General features: G+C 52.7%; 1 protein-coding gene across 1 annotated transcript in view; it reads left to right on the top strand.

Annotated features, from left to right (window-relative positions):
* Positions 1–20770, top strand: part of ITGB5 (integrin subunit beta 5) — a 107738-nt gene that overhangs the window by 13976 nt on the left and 72992 nt on the right. Inside the window, exons 3-4 of the mRNA XM_062209144.1 lie at positions 9471–9675; positions 19432–19681. Of these exons, the coding sequence (XP_062065128.1) occupies positions 9471–9675; positions 19432–19681 (455 nt within the window). The remainder of the gene's footprint in view (positions 1–9470; positions 9676–19431; positions 19682–20770) is intronic.

The following is a 20770-nucleotide window of genomic DNA, read 5'->3' as shown; positions in this document are numbered from 1 at the left end:
GTCCCAGCCCATGGCGCTCCCTCTGCTTACCCGGGAGCCCATTCAAAGCTGAAGAGCTTCCTGCGATGCCGGCGCCCTTCCCCAGGGCATGAGTGTGTTCTGGGGAGTTGGGTTTGGAGAGTTCAGGAATGGTTTTGATCCACCCTGCCCCTTAGCCAGGCCAAGAGTGGCCGGATGCCTTCTTAACCACACATCCTGGGACATTCTCGGGAAACTGCCCGAGCTGGAAGTCTGAATGCCCCGAGGGCTGGTGCCCAGGGAGAGCCTAGCCCCTAATTGGCCCGCGTTCTCTGAGGTTGAATCCTGAACACGTCCCATGGGGATTCCCCGGCTCTGAGCCCGCGGTGACTTCTTAGTTCCCTGGAGGTGGGGGAGAGACTCCTCTCCTCTGCGTTTCGGGCTCCTGCACTGTCCGTGGGTCCTTCCTGCCTGCTCTGTCCAATTTGCAGCATGGCCCTGGCTCTATTGCCTGTGTTTCCTGCCTGGTTTACCCTGTGTCTTCACCCAGAGGCTCCAGACCCTGCCCAGCTCTCAGCCCAGGATGCGTGGGCTGCGCCTGATCTCACTGGACCCCACTGCCCCTGCCCTTGTGACACCTCCAAGCCTGGGCCCCTCGCTTTCCAGCCAGGTGGTATCCTGTGGTGCTCCAGGGGCCGGTGTTGCTGGTTAAGCCGCTGTGTGTAGTGCCAGCATCCCCTATGGACACTGGTTTGAGTCTTGGTTACATGGCTACTCCACATCTGATGCCGCTCCTTGCTAATGTGCCTGGGAAAGCAGTGTAACATAGTCCAAGTGCTTAGGTCCCTGCATCTACATGGGAGATCCGGATGAAGATCTTGGCTCCCGGCTTTGGCCTGTAGTCCTGGCCTTTGTAGCCACTTGGGGAGTGAACAAGGGATGGAAACGTGCGCGCTTTCTCTCTCTCTCTGTAACTCTGACTTTCAAATAAAAAAATTTTAAGGAAAAAAAAAAAGAAACACACACCCCAGCAGTTTATTATTGTCTGTGGCCATCATTTCTTTCTTTTTAAAGTATTTATTTATTTATTTGAAAGTCAGAGTTACAGAGAGGGAGAGACAGAGACAAAGAGGTCTTTCATTTCATTCGTTAGTTCACTCCCCAGATGGTTGCAACGGCCAGAGCTGGGCCAGGCTGAAGCCAGGAGCCAGGATCTTTATCTGGGTCTCCCACATGGGTGCAGGGGCCCAAGTAGACCATCTTCCACTGCTTTCCCAGGCCACAGCAGAGAGCTGGATTGGAAGAGGAGCAGCCAGGATGTGAGCTGGTGCCCATGTGGGAGGCTGGCATCACAAGCGGTGGTTTTCTCCTGTACTCCACAACGCCGGCCCCTCTGTCCATCATTTCTGAAGTGTAAACCTCTCCTCTAGGACCATAAGTCTCGGGCTGCCCTGAGGAACGTGCGTGGAAGCAGGCGTGGGAAGCTTCCTGGGTCAGGTCACATTCTTCCCACTGGGTTCCATGTCTTAAACCCAGTCACATCCCTACCCTTAACTGCAGCCAGCAGGACACTTGCTGTAGCTGTGTGTCCAGGGTCAGTGGCAGTTTGGGTTTGCTGAGCTGGCAGCTGGTGCGGGAGCCAGGGAGGCCAGTGTGGGCCCCCAGGGGCTGTGGTCTGGGGGCGGGGGCCGGATTGTGAAGGTGTGGAAGTGAGACTCCGCCAGGTGGTATGGCCCCGGGCTGCTCTGAAATCTGGGAGAAGGAGAGAGGACTGCCAGCCATCAGGCAAGGCCCCACCTTGAACCAAAGTCCTGCCAGGGAACCAGGGAACCAGAGAACCGAGGGCTCATGACGTTTGGCTGGGCGGGAATGGGGGCGGCCATGGGAGAAGACTAGTGACGCTTGGCTTGGGGGAGGAGAAGGAGTGAGGGCACCCGCAGGGCTGGAGGAGAGGCTGGGAGGCACGGTTGGCCTGGGGGAAGGTAGAGAGATGCTGTGTTTCCTTTGAGCCGGGGAAGGGAGGACAAACCAGCGTTCAGTCCTGCTCGCTGTAGCGCAGATTCTTTTCGAGACCATCCCTTCACACTCAGACTGAATGACGGAAGCGTCCTGGTCTGTCGGTGCCTCACTGACACTTGTTCGGTGGATTCCCTGAGCTGTCCGGGGTCTGGTGGAGGGGTCTGGCTGTGCCGCAGGCCGGCAGTCCACGCTGCTGCCACACAGCGCTGATTTTGGTTTTTGTCACCAGTTCCCTTCCCCTTAAATCCACGAGGGCTCCGTCTGGGGCTGCCGCATCCCAGGGCGGCCAGCTCCCTGCCTGGGCTCTCTGCCTGTTTCCGAATTCTTTCCTCCTCATCTCTGGATTGGCCCTGCTGCCTCCTTTCCTGCAGGAGTTCCTTCTCTTCCAGGGCTTGCAGTTTTGTTTTCTTCTTTTTTCTCTCTTTTTAAAAGATTTTTTTCTTTATTTTGAAAGGCAGTTATAGGGAGAGAGAGGGAGAAAGATCTTCCATTGCTGGTTCACTCCCCAGATGGCTGCAACAGCCAGGGCTGGGCCAGGCCAAAGCCAGGAGTCAGGAGCTTCACTTGGGTCTCCCATGTGGATGGCAGGGGCCCAAGCTCCTGGGCCATTCTCCACTGCTTTTCCCAGGTGCATTAGCAGGGAACTGGGTCAGAAGAGGAGCAGCTGGGACACGAACCGGCGCCCATTACGGGATGCTGGCGTTGCAGGCGGTGGCTTTCTCTGCTGTGCCACAGTGCTAGACTCAGGGCTTGTAGTCTCTTACCCCTCCCACCCTGTTGGGGGGATTAAACTCCTCCTTCCTCTTAACCACCACCCACGTCGTTTTAGTGTTCTGACCTTCAGCAGCAGTAGGCATGTCATGAGTGGTGTGGCCCACACAAAGGAGCCTGCAAGCACAGGCTGCAATGCAGGACACTGGGTGCTCCAGCACTGACCGGTGACTGACAGGGCGTACAGGGAGGTAGGTGTTACAGTGTCGCAGCAAACAGCAAGCTTGCCTCTGGGTAACAGGATGGAGGCCATAGAGCCAGATACCTTACAGCACACCAACACCAGTGTTGGGACGAGGTGGACGCTCTCTAAATTTGGAATACCTTCTTTTTCTTGTCTGCATTAGTTCCGTGTAATGCCTAAAAGCCACAAAGGCTACTTCAGGTTCCTGTTTCTATTTTATTGCTTCTCTTGGTCACTTTCCAATAATGCAATTACCCTTTGTGAGGCATTTGGAGAGCTTGACAGTATTTGTAAAGACCTCAGACAGGTGTTTTGCTCCAGCATGGAACACTGAGAGCACCTGCCAGCAGGGACCCCCGTATCTCCAAGCTAGCTTCAGTTTTTTCTGCATTGAGATAAAGATCTTCTTCCCCATTCATAAGGGACTGGGGCTCCATCCCTCCATGCCTGTTTCCTTGCAGGAGGAGGATATTTATCCCACAAGTTTGATAGGTGACAAGATTTCCACATTTGGAGGGCTGGCACTGTGTGGCACAGTGGGTTAAAGCCCCAGCCTGCGACGCTGGCATCCCATATGGGCACTGGTTTGAGTTCTGGCTGCTCCACTTCTGATACAGCTCCCTGCTAATGCACATGAGAAAGCAGTAGAAGATGGCCCAAGTGGTTGGGCCCCTGCACCCACATGGGAGACCCGGAAGAAGCTCCTGGCTCCTGGCTTTGGCCTGGCCCAGCCCCAGTTGTTGCAGCCATTTGGGGAGTTAACCAGCAAATGGAAGACCTCTCTCTCTCTCTCTCTCTCTCTGGTTCTACCTCTCTCTGTAACTCTACCTTTCAAATAAATAAAATAAATCTTAAAAAAAAAGATTTCCACATTTGGGGCAACAAACAAATGCTGCATTCAGAGAGTGGAGTCTGGGGACCCAGAGTTGGTTTCCTGCAGCCTTGGCTAAAATAGGAGGGAGATGCTACATAGAACGCTGAACTTGGGTCCAGGGAGCTGGGACCAGGTGAGCTCAAACTTCTTAGGTAAATTGAGGCATGTGGGCCTCTGACCCCTTGCCTGTAGGAGCAGGGGTAGTACTGGGTGGTAATGCATTCAGGGGCCTTCTTCTTGGAACTTGCGCAGAGTCTGGCCACCTAGGCTCTGGGATCTGAAGCTCTTAGAACATCAGACATCTCAAGATGTTGCCCTTATTTATTTTCATTTTATTTGAAAGCTGGAGAGATAAAGAGAAAGAGAGGGAGAGAGGGAGGTTGTCTGAAATTCTTCCACACGGTTCACTACCCAAATGTTTGTAACTGCCAGGGCTGGGCCAGGAGCCTGGAGTTCAGTGGGAGCCTCCCACATGGGTGGCAGGGACCAGGTGCTTGAGCCACTACCTGCTGCCTCCCTGTATGTGCATCCGCAGGAAGCTGGATCAGAAGCAGAGTAGCCAGGACTGGGACCAGGTACTTTGATAAGGGTGCAAGTTCCTAAAAGGCAGCTTAACTGCTGCCACAAGCACCTGCCCCAAGGAGGGTTTTCTTATTCACGAGAAGGGTTTATAACTTGAGACGCTGCTGTTCATTGAATTTTGCAGCTTGAAAATGAAGATGTTGAGACATTTTCTTGATTTATAATGTTCGTGTACCTGGAAGGTCATAGCCGTCATGAGATATACCCCTGGTCTCTGTGGTTGTGGTTTCCTGTCTTTAAATATGCACCTGTCCTTGTTCAGAGTTAAACTTGTCTACAAAGGAGCTCGGGGGAGTAAAGGAGCAGCCCCTGGGCTGTGGGTTAACACACCCCACTGGGCTCTGCGGCACTCTCTCTTCCTCTCTGTAGCAGCAAGAACCTGGGGCTGGAAGTTGGTCAGGGATATTTTTGGGCTCCAGGCCAGAAGAGATCGTCCAGTGTCGGGGGGATCGCCTTGGTGAGCTAGCTGCCTGACTCTGTGCCGTGCCCAGTGGTGCCTGAACTGGTGGTTCTGAGGCCCTGGAGCTCTGGCACAGTGATGGGACTCAGCATACAAGTAAAGATGTCTAAAGGCTGCAGAACACATCAATAAAACCACTGGACCTGCCCCGAGTAGCAGCTACTGAACCTTTGAAAGAGAAGAAGATTGACAAGCAGGTGATGGAGATGGATGGCACCGAGAGTAGATGTGACTTTGAGGGGCACAGGAGGGTGTCCCTTGCTGTCTGTGAAGCTGGAGCTGCTGAGAAGGGGGCGGGGCTCCCCTGCACTGACGCATGGCTGGCCTGGCCGGTGCTTGCAACGTCACCTTGTAACTTGCAGCTTCAGTGTCCTCCATGGTGGTTCTCAGGCCAGCTCTCTACTGTGGTCCTCACTGCTGGTGCAGCCGACTTCAGGGAAGCTGTGAGATTCATCACAGCCCAGGGAGTTCATTAAGGGGAGAAGGGGAAACAGCTGCCAATCAGGGACACGCGGAGGGCTTTGCTGCAGACTCCTGGAGAATGAGGGAGCCCCAGACTGGCTGGAAAGAGGGAAGGTGGTCATGCTACCACAGGTGTAGCTGGCATAGACCTGGCTGCCTCAGATTTCTTCAGGCCTGGGAAGTATTATCTGGACTTTGTCTCCTGTTGATGCCAGCAAGTCCATCTTCCCTGACCAGCTGGCAGTCCTGTACACATCCTCCACTGTGGTCTGAGGTTGGATCCAAAATCCCTTGGAGCAGCATGACTCGGGAGCTCCGGTGAAGGTCACTGCCAAAGCAGGCATCCAGGAAAAGGGGGCGATTTCAGTGACTGTTCCTAAGCAAGTTGCAAGGCTGTGGATGAGGAATCATGCCCCTGCCCCTGCCCCGTGGGCTCCAGATCTGGGCCGTTCCAGAGTGGACCCTGGTGCAGACTGCTGGGAGAGCGTTAGTTCTCATCTCTGGGGAGACAAGATGCTTTCGTTGCTGATTCCATGGTAGGGCTGATCAAGACAGGTGCACCTTGACGGAACTGGTCCACGTACAGCCAGGTTTTCAGAGTTGGAGGAGCTGAGAATTGAGGCGCAGTTTGCCAGCAAGGAGTTCAGAACTTCTGTAGCTGTGTGAGCTCTGGGCAGGTGAGCTCTTGAGCCTTTTATTTATTTATTTTTAAAGACTCACTTGGCTAATCCTCTGCCTGTGGCGCCGGCACCCCGGGTTCTAGTCCTGGTTGGGGCGCCGGGTACCAATCCCGGTTCTCCTCTTCCAGTCCAACTCTCTGCTGTGACCTGGGAGGGCAGAGGAGGATGGCCCAAGTACTTGGGTCCCTGCATCCACATGGGAAACCCGGAGGAAGCACCCAGCTCCTGGCTTCTGATCAGCGCAGCGCCAGCCGTAACAGCCATTTGGGGAGTGAACCAACAGAAGGAAGACCTTTCTCTCTGTCTCTCTCTCACTGTCTATAACTCTACTTGTCAAATAAAAAAAAAGCAGAGAGCTGGATCAGAAGTGGAGCAGCTGGGATTTAAATTGGCACCCATATGAGATGCGGGCACTGCAGGTGGTGGCTTTACCCACTGCACCACGGCACCAGCCCCTCCTTGAGCCTTTTAAGCTCTGGGCAGCGCAGGAGGCAGAGCAGCACCCGCAGGGCCCTCTGCTAGTCACCGTCCCTTTCCCCTCGCCGTGTTTCTCAGGTTCCCATCTGAGCTGGGCTGGACTGCCTGGAACCCAGTTTGGAAACCCTTGTTTGAAATCCAGGCCCAGCACAGTCGTTTTCCTCACTTTGTTCCACAAGTGTTTATGGGGCTCCCTACAATGTCGTCCCCAAGGTTGTTGACAGGTAAGATCACCAGACTTTCAGTGCACAAAACAAAAGCATCGTTCACCTATTTAAAAAACACCCATAGCAAACAAAAACTATCATACAGGCCTAGGACAATCCATCTGGTTTTACTCATTTAAAAATGCAACAAAGGCGGCTTAACTTCTCCGGTCTTAAATTTTGCAAAGGTTCTGAAGAGCATTGACAAGTCCTGGGACATCCCAGGCTGTGCCCTCTGATTTTTGTGCCTCTGCCATCAGTCTGGCTTCTAATACAGCAGCCGGGGGACCCTGCCTCCGCTGAGGCCCTCTGGCAAAGTGTTGCAGAGGGGAGCAGAGGAGATCTGCGACCTAATTCCTCAGCCATTAAGAGGATTAGGCACACAGGACAGCACTGGCATCCAGCCAGTAGGGGGAGGGGGTTTTATTTTCCCCATCCGTGGGGGAGGGGGAGGAACGTTCAGAGAAAAGCCTGGGCTTGCTCTGCCATTAAAAACCCCTTTAATCCTGGAAAAGGATCAACACGTAGAGGCACCCCATGCTATGAGAAAGTGTGTGACTCATTTTAAAATGAACACCTCAGACTCCGAGTACCCCAGGTTAGCGTGGATCATTCCAATGGCCAAATCCCTCCGAGAGAAGCAAAGACCCCTCTTGCCAGCGCGTCTGTGTCATACAAACAACAAGAGACATGAAAATATTGTCTTCCCTCTGCTGTAATAGTGCATTTTTAATTTTTCTTTCAAATCCTGTAATACAGAATTCTGTTTTTTTTTTCATAGTATAAATGTTTTGAGCTCTTGGATTAATTATAGTGACTGTATCATCTACCGAAGTGATGGGCCGTATTTTTCTTATGCCTAGGGATGTAGGCTTACGAAGTTAAGATTATGATATGAGAGATATTATACGTAGATGTAGGCTTGGTATAATTATTATAGTTTCCTCTTTCTTTCTTTCTTTCTTTTTTTTTTTTTTTTTGACAGGCAGAGTGGACAGAGAGAAAGGTCTTCCTTTTGCCGTTGGTTCACCCTCCAATGGCCACTGCGGCCAGCGCATCGTGCTGATCGAAAGCCAGGAGCCAGGTGCTTATCCTGGTCTCCCATGCAGGTGCAGGGCCCAAGCACTTGGGCCATCCTCCACTGCTTTCCCGGGCCATAGCAGAGAGCTGGCCTGGAAGAGGGGCAACCGGGACAGAATCCGGCGCCCCAACCGGGACTAGAACCCAGTGTGCCGGCGCCGCAAGGCGGAGGATTAGCCTATTAAGCCACGGCGCCGGCTTATAGTTTCCTCTTTCTTCCCAGTGGACGGCTGGGTTCTCCTAAGTGGTTGTGCAGTGTCCATTGCCTGCAAAAGTTGCTGTGTGGGGACTGGCACTGTGGTACAGTGTGTTAAACTGCTGCCTATAGTGCTGGCATCCCATATTGGCGCCAGTTCAAGTCCCGGCTGCTTCACTTCTGATCCAGCTCCCTGCTAAAGTACCTGGGAAGGCAGTAGAAGATGGCCCAAGTGCTTGGGCCCCTGCACCTGCATGGGAGACCTGGAGGAAGCTCCTGGCTCCTGGCTTCAGCCTGATTCAGACCCAGCTGTTGTGGCCACTTGGCAGTGAGTCAGCAGATGGAAGATCTCTCTCTGTCTCTTCCCCTCTCTGTCTTAACTCTGCCTTTCAAATAAATAAATAAATCTTGGGGGGAAAAAAGTCAATGTATGAACAGCTCAAAAGTTAACTCTTGAGTGCCTGAATGAGGACCTCTCAGCCAGTCATATGTCATCTTTTGTCAAAAGTTTAGGGGCAGGCATTTGGCACAGAAGTTAAGTCATCACTTGAAATGCTTGCATCCCATGTTGGAGTGCCTGAATTTCGGTCCTGGTCTGCTTCGGATCCAACTCCCTGCCAGTGCACACCCTGGGAGGCAGCAGGTGGTGGCTTAAGTTCTTGGGTCCCTGCTACTCACTTGGGAGACCTGGAAGGAACTCCCGGCTCTAGTCTTTGGCCTGGCCCAACCCTGACTGTCGTGAGCATTTGGGGAGTGAACCAGTGCATGGAGGATCTCTGTGTCTCCATCTCTAGCCCTTACTCTTCCTTCCAGATAAAATGAAAACAAATAAAAATTGAAAAAAAATAGCTATGCAACTTTTGACCGTTTCAGTTTCTTTGTTGCTAATCACATAGGCAAGTAGGAACTCTGACCATCAAAATCACAACGAGGGGCTGGCATTATGGCTTAGCGGGTAAAGCCGCCACCTGCAGTGCCGGCATCCCATGTGGGCACTGGTTCAAGTCCTGGCTGTTCCACTTCCGATCCAGCTCTCTGCTATGGCCTGGGAAAGCAGCAGAAGATGACCTAAGTCCTTGGAACCCTGCACCCACATGGGAGACCTGGAAGAAGCTCCAGGCTCCTGACTTCAGATTGGTGCAGCTCTAGCTATTGCGACCATCTGGGGGGTGAACCAGCAGATGGAAGACCTCTGTCTCTCTCTCTCAGCCTCTGCCTCTCTGTAACTTTGCCTTTCAAATAAATAAATCTTAAAAAAAAAAAAATCCAATCATGTTTATCGTGTGTTTACAGTTTGGGGGATGCTTTCCTGTCCTTGGGCCTCAGGCCTGGTGATACCTGGCGAGGCATTTGAGGCAGGAACGATCATTTGCTTATTTTCAGAGGGGGTTTGGGTCAGTGGCCCGGTGGCAAGGGCGTGAGCCGAGATGCAGGTTAGTGGCCTGGTGGCAGGCGTGAGCCGAGACGTGGCGGGAGCAGCCTGACCAACCTTGCTCTCTCTTCCTCTGTTTGCCTCCCTAGGACTTCGGCAGCCCGCGGTCCGTCACCTCCCGGTGTGACTTGAGGGAGAACCTGGTCAGAAATGGCTGTGGCGGTGAGGTCGAGAGCCCGGCCAGCAGCACCCACGTCCTGCGGAGCCTGCCCCTCAGCAGCAAGGGCTCCGGCCCCATGGGTGCCGATGTTATTCAGATGACTCCGCAGGAGGTCACCGTGAACCTTAGGCCTGGTGAGTTGTCCCTGGGGTGAGCTGGGCTCCGCAAGGCCCTCGGGAGGGGTGGGAGAGGGTGAGGACAGTCAGAGGGGCAGGGCTGAGGTCACAGGCAGGGGAGGATCTTGGGGAGGCCAGGCTCAGCCCCCAGGAAGCCAAGCACAAAACCCCCCTGCTGGGTGGATGGAACCTCTTTGCCATTTTTTTAAAATGGTGATAAAGCAGACCAGGGCGCCTCAATGAGTTCTTGGAAAATAGATTTAAAAGTTTATTTTGGTGGGCAGTAATACTGAGATCCTTGCCTAGGACATGAACTTGGCACTGTAGCCGTGGTTAAGTGTGTAGTTCATCAGGTTGTGTGGCCATCACTGCTGCCCCGTGCCAGAACTTCTCAGCATCCCAGCAGAAGTTGTGACCCGTCCCTCCCTGCTCCCTCCCCGCCCCATGGCCTCGGTTGCCCTTGCTCCCTCTGTAAATCCTACTGTCTTGGGTACCTCCCGTGAGTGTAGCCAGGCGGGCGGCGCTTGTCCTGTGGGGTCTGCCTGTCCTACTCGGCATACTGCTTTCACAGCACATGTTTTGGAGACTGAATGGTGTTGGGCTGTATGTGTGGGCCGTTGCTTGCAGGGTCATCGGTCAGCAGGCCTTTGGGCTGGTTTTTCTCCCAGGAGGATGCTGTTGTATTTGCTCCCCTGTTACTGCGAGTTGCTGAGGACAGTGCTGCTTCTAGGGAAAAGAATCTCTTCTCAGCACCTGCCCTTTGAGTCCGTGGCCTCCCGAAGGGACAGACTTCTCGAGCAGAGATGCTCTATGACCCTGGTGGCTCTGGGAGCCCTGGGGGTGAGGGGAAATGAGGAACTGAACAATGTTTGCACAGCTACTGTGGGCTCCATACCTGCCAACGCTGAGGCAGCTGATGTCATTTTCCCAGGAGGCAGCAGCCTGTTGCCGGTCTCTGAGTGGGTGCTGGGTGTGATTCAATCCCAGGTTTTGGGCCTGCACACCCATGGTTGTCCCTAGGCCACCACAGTTGTCGTCTGCTGTTCTGCTGAGAAGAATCCTTGCACAGTGTCACAGATTCAGTGTGTACGTAGCACAACTGGAGGGCGTCATGTTGTTGAGGGGGGCAGGGTTTTCCAAATTTCATCGCTGTTTCTTTAATCCTTTCCCTCCTATCTCACAGTCCAGGAAGCCAGTGGCAATCACCATTTCTTGGTGGTTTATTTGGACTTCAGGGCAGTGTGGAGCAGTGGAAAGATCGTACATCTGTTGGGCTGCTCTGGGTTCTGGCTCCGACTTTGCTCTTGCTCGGAGGCCCGGGGCCGGTCACCTCACCTCTCAGTGTCTCTGCCGCTTCATTCCACATGGGGGTGTTGAGAGGCTTAAGTGATTCTTTTGGTAAATGCACTTTAAAAAGTTAAAGTTGTTATTTTTAAAGAGCAGTGGCCAAGGTGCCAGGTATAGGTGTGAGGAGGGATGCTCAGTGCCTCAGAAGGGGACTTGACTGTGTGCTGCACGTGGCCAGCACTCGACAGGGCTTGTCACGTTGATGTCGTTGTTGAAGAATTCTGCACATTCTAGACAGATGCCAGGGCCCCCATGCACTTGGGTTCCGTTGTCATGAATACAAGAAGCTGAAGAACATTGTATCCAGGCCCAGGGGGGTAGAGGCACCCTAAGTTTTGCATTGCTCATGTACTAAGTTACAGTTCTCTGGAGTTGTCTCACTGTGACACTTGGCCCTTATGCTTGTGAGACCCTGGGCTGAGAGGGAAGGAGGGGGACCCTTATAACACTGTGTGAGTGGGGAGCAAAGGCCCCGCCGAGCCCTTCCGCGGGCAGCCGTTGGGTGATGTCCTGAGGCAAGTGAGTTATCTTCTGTGCAGGCAGGCTCAGGGGTCAGGGCCCTGGCCCGGGAGGGGCTGTGGCAGTCACGGTAGACAGTGAGATGCTGGGCGGTGTAAGAGTGGTTGCTGATATTGTGAATGCTGTGTGTTAGGAGTAATGGTGAGGCAGGAAGAAGCTCTTCCACTGTTTTCCTTTGTTTTTATTCAGGTGTTCCTATTTGTCAGACACCTATAATGTGTTTGTAATTGTGTACTGTTTTCACTCTATCATCTTCAAAAACAAGGATCCAAACTCATTTCTCCAGAAAAGTTTATAGTTTCAGAGTTGTCATCAAGGTAGGTTTTTTTTTGTTTGTTTTGTTTTAAAGGATTTGTTTATTTATTTGAAAGGCAGAGTTATAGAGAAGTGGGGGCAGGGGTGGAAGAGAGAGAGAGAGACACAGAGAGAGACAGAGAGAGAGAGATCTTCCATCTCCTGCAACAGTGCAACAGCCAGGGCTGGGCCAGTTGGAAGCCAGGAGCCTGGAACTCCAACCAGGTCTTCCCACATGGGTGGCAGTGGCCCAAGTATTTGGATCATCATTCTCTGCTTTCCCAGGCTTTGAAGTGGAGCAGCCAGGACTTGAACCAGTGCTCACAGGTGATGCCAGTGTTACAAGTAGTGGCTTAACCTGCTGTACCATAGCACTGGCCCCTAACTTGTATATTTGAAACTCTTCATCAGAATGACTCTCAGAATTGCCAATGTTCTGAGGAGTATCCTTCATGGTAGAAAATCCTCATTCTTTTTAAAAAATTTATTTAATTTATTTAATTTTTTAAAAAAAGTTTATTTATTTGAAAGGCAGAGTTACAGAGAGAAAGGGAGAGAGGGAGAAAGAGAGAGTGAGCAAGCGAGAGAGGGAGAGACAGATCTTCCATCCGCTAGTTCACTCCCCAAATGGTTGCAATGGCTGGGGCTGGGCCAAGCTGAAGCCAGGATCCAGGAGCTTCTTTCAGGTTTCCCACATGGCTATAGAATCCCAAACACTTGGGCCATCTTCCACTGCTTTCCTAGGCACATTAGCAGGGAGTTGGATCAGAAGTGGAGTAGCCAGGACCCGAACTGGTGTCTGTATGGGATGCCAGCTCTGCAGGTGGAGGCTTAACCTGCTATGGCACAGAGCCGGCCCCTCAAAGACACTCTTGAAGGCAGAGTTAAGTGACCTAGGGTAAAATGGGTGAGAAACAATTTCCTGCTCTGTTAAGATGTTTCTTTGTCTTGAGGTTAAAATCTGTACACTGTAGGCTTTACCGCTCTGGAGTATACAGTCCAGTGCTTCCTAAAATATTTGCCAAGTTGTGTGACCTTCACCATGCTCCAGGTCATCTTCATAACCCCCAGAAGAAACCTCACACCCTCAGCCATGACTCCTTACCCCGCCCTCCCACCGCTGGCTCACTCAGCCCCTGGCGGCTGCTGATCTGCTGGCTCTGTGGGTGTGCCTGGTCTGCCCATTACCTGTCAGACATGATGTATGGCTGTTGAGACCTGGTTTCTTTCCCCAGCCACATGTTTTCAAGGTTCATTCATGTTGTGGCAGGTGCTGCATTCCTTTTCATGGCCAAATAATGTTCCACCATGTGTGTGGATATGCTATATTTTGGTTGATGGACATTTAGGGTATCCTAAATAGTGGGACGTTTCTACTTTGGGGCCATTATGACTGCTGCTGCTGTGGATGTTCATGGGCAAGCTTTGGGGTAAACATGTGTTTTCAATAACCTTGGGCACATAGTTAGGAATGGAATTGCTGTTCATGTGGTAATTCTATGTTTCACTTCTTGAAGAACTGCCAAACTTCAAGTAGGATTTTGGGTAAACACAGGATCATGTTTTCCATTTTATTCCAGTACGGGAAACTGTATGTCAGGATAAGGACCTTAAAAAACCATTAAGAAAGGACATAAATCCTTAGGAAAGGGCTCAAACCTTGAAGTACATCTCACAGGGGTGGTCGAAGACTAGAGGTGGTTTGCAAGCACTGGGGTGATTAGAAACGGTTTCTTGCAGTTGTTTGCCTCCATGGCTTAGCTTCTTACAAAATGACTCGGCTGGTGGCTACCTTTTTTTTTTTTTTTTTTTTTTCATTTTAAATGTTTTACTTAGAAATAGTTTTAGACTCACAAGAGGTTGCAGAAATCTCAGAGATTTCCTATGTACTGGTTGTCCCCAGGGACACGTCTTACGTAACCAGAGTGTGTCCCGCCCAGGCAGGAGACCCGCAGCGCAGCAGCGTTCACTGCACTGCGGACGGTCAGTTGCTTTGGATGGGGGCTTCCTGCCAGCCCCTGCTTAGGGATTTTTTTTTTGCTCCCCTTTCTTTCCTGTTCTGGTTTGGAGTGTTGATTTTGGTTTAGGGGTTACATCTGCAGTGTTGTCATCCAGACTGACTAGGTACATGCTTAAAAAAAGAGAGAGACTGGGCTGGCGTTGTGGCAGTAGCGGGTTAAGCCACTGCCGGCGTGGCCTGGGAAAGCAGTGGAGGATAGCACAAGTTCCTGGCCCTCTGCGCCCACCTGGGAGACCTGGAAGAAGCTCCTGGCTTCTGCCTGGCCCCACTGGCCGTTGTGGCCATTTGGGGAGTGAACCAGCAGATGGAAGACCTCTCTCTGTCTCACTCCCCTCCACCTCTCTCCCATAACTCCGACTTTCAAATAAATAAATCATTTTTTTTTAAGAGAGATAAAGAGGTTTTTGTTGCTACATGGAGAAAGGGCAACTTTTCAGGAAACTGGCCTCCGAGAGCTGTAAGCTTGGAGGCAGACCCTGGGGGCCTCCACATCTGCAGAGGGCTCGTCCCCTGGTTCTGTTGGTTGAGAGGCCCAGTTCTGAGGCAGCTCATTCTAGAGCAGGGAGGCGATTCTTTGTTCTAGATCTGACTTAGGTCTGGGATACGGATCACCTCCTGCTGGGGTGGACAGAGAGCTGGGTGTCTGTCTTCCAAGGTGTGCCCTGAGGCCTCACTCCCTGTTAGAATGCAGCTGATTTTACGTTTCCCTTCTCTGAATTCCTAGCACAGAGAGGTAATTGTAGGGATTTGAAAACCACCACTCAGTCTGCACCTGCTGAGAGACTGCTTTGTCTCGATGCTTGCACAGAAGCCAGGCTCGACAGTTCTTGCAGAATTCTCCACTCTGGAAGTGTTCATCATCTGATGCGTGTCCCTGGAGCAAGCTCACGTCTCACTTTTTGCTAAAAGGAGGGCAGAGAGGAGAGAGCTGTTAAACTGTTCCAGGTGCGGTGCTGGTGGCCGCTCAATTCCGGGGGTGGGGAGTTAGGGACTGAGCAGGAGAAGGAATTCTGTGCAAATGCGGCTGGAGCTGGGTGCCTGCAAACAGGAAGACCCAGGAGGAGCTAGACTGCTGCTTGCGGGCACGGCTCCATCCTCGCGGGTGCCCAGTGCCCCGCTTCTCTTTTGAGTTTGCTTTATCCTGTTGCTCTGATCTCACGCTGGTCCTGAGGCCGGGATTAGAGAGAGAAGGGGCATAGCCACAGGGGAACTGAGCCTGCAGGGATCCTATGTGGAGTGCGAGGAGGCAGGGGCTGTCGAATCCAGGCACATGTGCCCGGATGGTACCCCACAGACCTGCAGAGCTCCCATCAGGAAAGGGCAGCTGGAAGTCTCTGGTGCACAGGAGAGCAGCGTGGCTGGGAGCAAGGTGGGCTGAGGGATGTGTCTGACGTTCATGGTGCTGGAGTTGCACCCCAGACGGGGCCAATGCCCCGGACCCTGGAGCTCCTGGCTGCAGGGTGTGCGCCCTAGGTCCACTTGCTTTGTAGGCTGCCCTTGCTGGGGCATTGGTGCTCCGGCAGCTTACAACCCACACTGAGAATCCGACGGGAGTCGGCCCTCCGCAGCCTGCCGACAGAACCCACGTCCCGCATTGCCAGGCCTGCTCAGGAACGTGTGGCGTTTAAAACCAGGCATGTGTGGATCAGCAGTGGCAAGGAGCTCTGACTCTGAGCACGGACACTGCTACCCTCTTTCTTTCCTTCTCCCTTTGGGCAAAGCTGGGAGACACATGTCCTTGGAGCGTTTGCAGCCTGCTCCCGGGAAGCCTTGCATGTGTGTGTGTTTATGTTTGCTTAGTGGTCAGTTTTTCTCAGAATTTGACACCTAGGGATTTCTCACTTCAGAAGAGACCCCTTCTCAGCACACACAGGGCCTCTGTATCCTCTCATTTCCCTCTTTGACTTCATGTCTGAAAAATTTGGAGCTGAATTCATATGCCCGAAGCTATAGCCCTTCAAACTCAAGTTTCTGGCAGAATCCGCTCTCTTTTTATCCCTACAGGAAATTGCCTTAATAATGGACTTTTGGGGGTGCGGAGGCCAGAGCCTTCCGTGCACAGGAATACGTGTGGGGTTCATCCGCGTTGTGTCTGTGATCCACGCAGTGACTGCTGTGGGGGCTGAGCCACAGGTTTAAAGGGTCCTGCCGTCCCCAAGTGACGGGTGACCAGGTCAGGACTCAAGCCCAGCTCTCAGCTCTCCTGTTTTCCAGCCTAGTGCCTGCTTCTGTCCCCCGGCTGCCTCCCAGTCTCCCTGGATCCCAGCCAGTTCTCCATTTCCTGGTCCTAAAGCACCCATCTGTCATTTACTCATGAATTGAGCTGTCTGTCAGTTACTCATAAGCTACCAAAAAGATGCTGGATAGAAGCAGCCACAGCTGGGAAGAGGGGGCAAGGTGGACAGGTGGCGGGAAATGCAGAAGCCTTGCTGAGGTCATGGGATTCGGCAGAGGAGGCAGGATTGCAGCCTGTGTCCATGCAAGGGCCAAAGAGGGGGGTCTGTCCTCCTCCAAGTTCTCCCTCCTGCCCATCCCTCTCCCGCTGCGATGTGGCCTCCTAGGGGCCCTTGGGAGGGCCCTGCTGTCCGCCTGATGGAAACCAGAGAGGGACGCTGCAGCAGTCTGGAATTCATTCTGGAAGAAATCTGGAACATTCCACTGTTTGAGTCAGACTGATGGTTTTTAAAAATAGGCTCAAACCAACAGGCAACCCAAACTACATCAATCCTGGGACAACTGCAACAGTGCAAGCCGAGACAGGTCAGGGGAGGCGGGCTCGGGGCTGCTGCCCTGACTCCAAACAGTAATTATAATAATCGCACTTCATCTGTGCAAGCCTCTGCTGCTAGCAAACACTTCTCTCCCACGGGAGCGCCTCGTAGCCTTGATCACCGCTGTTGGCAGTGCTGCAGCCAGGGCTCAGGGTGCCGCCTACCCGAGAGACAGAGCTGGAAGCTGAAGTGATCCTTCAATCGTTTGCTTCTTCATGGCAGACCGTGTTTGGGGTGAGAGCAGGGGAGAGGGCCTGGAGGCTTCCGTCCCCTTCCTGTGAGCTCAAGAAGGCTTTGCTTTGCTGGTTGTCAGCGGCCGATGAGTGATGGGCTGCTCTGAGGCTCAGCTGCTGGCAAGGCAAGTGTGGGGGCCCCTGGAGCAGAGGTGGGGAGGCTGCCTTGCTGCTGCTCCACACACACAAGGAATATGCCCAGGTTTCAAATGCATGCAGACACTTCTGGTCTGGGCATGAGTGGAGCACACCTTGCTGTTCCTGGGAGGGTGCTGAGCCCAGGGCAGGTGGAATGCCTCTGTATGAATTGAGCTTTTTTTTTTTTTTTTTTTTTTTTTGACAGGCAGAGTGGACAGTGAGAGAGAGAGACAGAGAGAAAGGTCTTCCTTTTGCCGTTGGTTCACCCTCCAGTGGCCGCGGCGGCTGGCGCTCTGCGGCTGGCGCACCGAGCTGATCCGAAGCCAGGAGCCAGGTGCTTCTCCTGGTCTCCCATGCGGGTGCAGGGCCCAAGCACTTGGGCCATCCTCCACTGCACTCCCGGGCCATAGCAGAGAGCTGGCCTGGAAGAGGGGCAGCCGGGACAGAATCCGGCGCCCCGACTGGGACAAGAACCCGGTGTGCCGGCGCCGCAAGGCGGAGGATTAGCCTGTTGAGCCATGGCGCTGGCCATGAATTGAGCTTTGAAGTTCTTTGTAAGTGACTTGTCTTTAGCAATTGTGCAATGACTTAGGGATCATTATCCTGGCGTGAGTCCTCTGGTGATTGCCTGGACTTGGGCCTCTGTCAACTCTGAAGGGTCCGATAGCCAAGGCCGCCTCCCTGGACACCACCTCTGCTCCCTTCTGGGAAACCCCCCTTTCTGCTGCTGGCTGCTTACTGTGAGGCCCAGGTATCTTCTGCTTCTTGTAGCTGGTGGACAGAGCTAGTGGTGTCTTTTCTTTCTTTGAGAGGCAGAGAGACAGAGCTCATATCTGCTGGTTCATCCCCCATATGCCTGCAACAGCTGGGGCTGGGCCAAGCTGAACCTGAGAACCAGGAATTTCAGCCAGGGCTGCCGCGTGGTTAACGGGGACCCAAGTAGTTGAGTGGTAAATGCTGCCTTCTAGGGTCTGCAGTAGCAGAAGGCTGCCATCGGAAGCCAGAGCCAGGTATTGAACCCAGGCTGATGTGGGGTACAGGCGTCTCGATGGCCAAATCCCACTCTTTAAAAAAAGGAAAAAAGGGAGTGAGGCTAAAGTTTGCAGGCTGCCTATATTTATGTATTTGAGAGAGCTTCAAAAATTGATGGAAAAATCAAAAGATAACTCAAATTTTCCATGAGGTTTAAAAAAAATTAAAAAGGTTTATTTATTTGGAAGGAGTTAGAGAGAGGGAGAGACAGAGAAAGATTCTACCCACTGTTTACCCCCAAAATGTGCACAACAGCCAGCTCATAGCCAGAAAAACAGGAACTCCATCATCTGTGTTTCCTCTGTGGGTGGAAGGAGCCACATACTTGAGCCATCATCCACTGCCTCCCACGTTAGCAAGAAGCTGGATTGGAAGTCAGAGTAGCCAGGAAAATTTTTTTTTTATTTTTTAAATTAAAAAAAAATTATTCATTTGAAAGTCAGAGTTACACGCAGACAGAGGTGTGTTTTGGGGGGGTCTTCCATATGCTGATTCATTCCCCAGATGACTACAGTGACCAGAGCTGCACCAATCCAAAGCCAGGAGCCAGGAGCTTCTTCCGGGTCTCCCACGTGTTTGCAGGGGCCCAAGGACTTGAACCATCTTCCACTGCTTTCCCAGGCCATAGCAGAGAGCTGGATCTGAAGTGGAGTAGCCAGGACTCAAACCAGCGCCCATATGGGATGCCGGCACTGCAGGCGGTGGTCTTACCCGCTATGCCACAGTGCCGGCCCCAGTACCCAGGACTTGAACCAGGCACTTGGATATGGGATGTGGACATCCCACAACACCCTCCCCTTCCCTGAACTTTTTGCAGCCTGCTTGTGTAATTTCTGATGCAGTGAGTTGTGTCTGTGATATCCCAAAATGTCAATGATGCTTAAGAACTACCACTGTTGTCTGGTAAATGGCTATGAAAAGAGAAATAGAAACAGGGCGTGACACAGCCAAAAGTATCTTTGCTCTTTGGGGTATTTTAAGTGACTTTCTTTGCCTCCTTTGCCTTGCACAGTTCCCTGTTCCTCGCCGAGTTCTTACTCACGCCCGTGCCCTGCTTCTGCTAGTCTTTCGTGCTTTCTGTTTCACATGCAGGTTCCCGTCGTAGCTGGGTCTTGTTCTGGAGTTAGTGTCTCCTTGAGGGGCTACTTTCTACCCGCTTTGTGCCCGTGCAGTTGTCTGGTCACTGCCCACCAATAACCCAAGGGGCCTTTCAGTTGCCTAGAAACACTGAGTGTTTGGGACGTAGAACCCCAGGCTCCGTCCAGCACCCTGGTCCCTTCAGGGACTCTGCTTCTGAAGAAAACATCTCTTGTGAGAGACGCACAGTCACTAAAGAAAAGCCAGAGGTGGGCCAGCTTTGAAAGCAGAATGCCTCCGGCCTGCCCAGCCTGTGACGTACATGATCTCTCTGTTGGCACAGGCGACAAGACTTCCTTCCAGCTGCAGGTGCGCCAGGTGGAGGATTATCCCGTGGACTTGTACTACCTGATGGACCTCTCCCTGTCCATGAAGGATGACCTGGACAACATCCGGAACCTGGGCACCAAGCTCGCCGAGGAGATGAGGAAGCTCACCAGCAACTTCCGGTTGGGGTTCGGGTCTTTTGTCGACAAAGACATCTCTCCCTTCTCCTACACGGCGCCGAGGTACCAGACCAATCCGTGCATTGGGTGAGTGACCGTCATCCTTCTGCTGGGTGCTTAAGGCTGGGGCGGAGCTTAGCTTGGAGGAGTGAGCCAGTAGGCGTTCACTTTGCTGGATGATGACCAAGTTCTGCCCCACCCTGAGACAGAGTGAGCAAGGTAGAATGATTGTAGCCCGTTTGTGTTGCTGCCTGCCACACCCAGCATTGCTCTCCCACCTGAGCAGAAGTTAAAGGGTGTGCTCGGGGAGTTGGGGGTCTGGGGGAGTGGGGAGGGGAGTGGGTAGGACAGCATAAACTCTCCCCCTGCTTGGAGTAACCGGGTGCTTGTGAATGATTCAGTTTGTTCCTGTTGTTTATATAAATAACCAGAACTGACCTTGATGAAACACAATAAAAACCTGGTGTTTATAAAGGCGTGAGTCTCAGCATAGCCAAGTACCTGAATTAGCAAGTGTTTGACTAGTTATTGGAGAAGAGGAGTTTCTAACTGCTGCAGCGAAGCAAATCGCCAAGTGGGTGACGACTCACCGACTCACCGTTGCCTGTTTCTTCCGCACACCTGAGTCCAGCTGGGTCTCTGGACGCCTCCCCTCCATGCACTGACCCGGGGACCCAGGCTCTTCCATATTCCAGCGGTGCCGTCTTCACACATGGCTTCCCAAGTCGTCCTGCCCGGAGGAGTATGCTTGGGAGGGTCATTGTGGCTCCCTGCGGGCCTTGTTACCCCTGCTCCCACATCCCATCGGAGCAGAATTCCAGCAAGGCTCTAGACACTGTTCAGCTGTACGCCCAGGAATGAAAGAAAACCAGAAGGGTGAGCAGGTCTCTGCCACGAGGCATTTGTGTACGTGTCAGGAGCAGGCCGAGGTGCCCCCCACACCACCTCTGTCGGGGTTATGCGGTGTGACTACCGTGAGTAAGGACTTCCGACCCTCTCTTGCCTCCTCTCCATGCCACTTCAGTGAGGCTGTGGGATAGAAGGCCGCAGCGTCAGGTCCCGTACTCAGCATGGACCATGTCATTTAAATCTCAGAACAACTTCCTGAGATCTTTAAGGTAGGTGGCTGTGTGCCAGATTTTAAAGATGAGAGCTAGCAACTTCCCCTTACCAGTA

This window comes from Lepus europaeus, chromosome 2 (genome assembly GCF_033115175.1).
Source record: "Lepus europaeus isolate LE1 chromosome 2, mLepTim1.pri, whole genome shotgun sequence".
NCBI classification, from domain to species: domain Eukaryota; kingdom Metazoa; phylum Chordata; class Mammalia; order Lagomorpha; family Leporidae; genus Lepus; species Lepus europaeus.
This window is presented reverse-complemented; position numbering and strand designations above follow the sequence as displayed.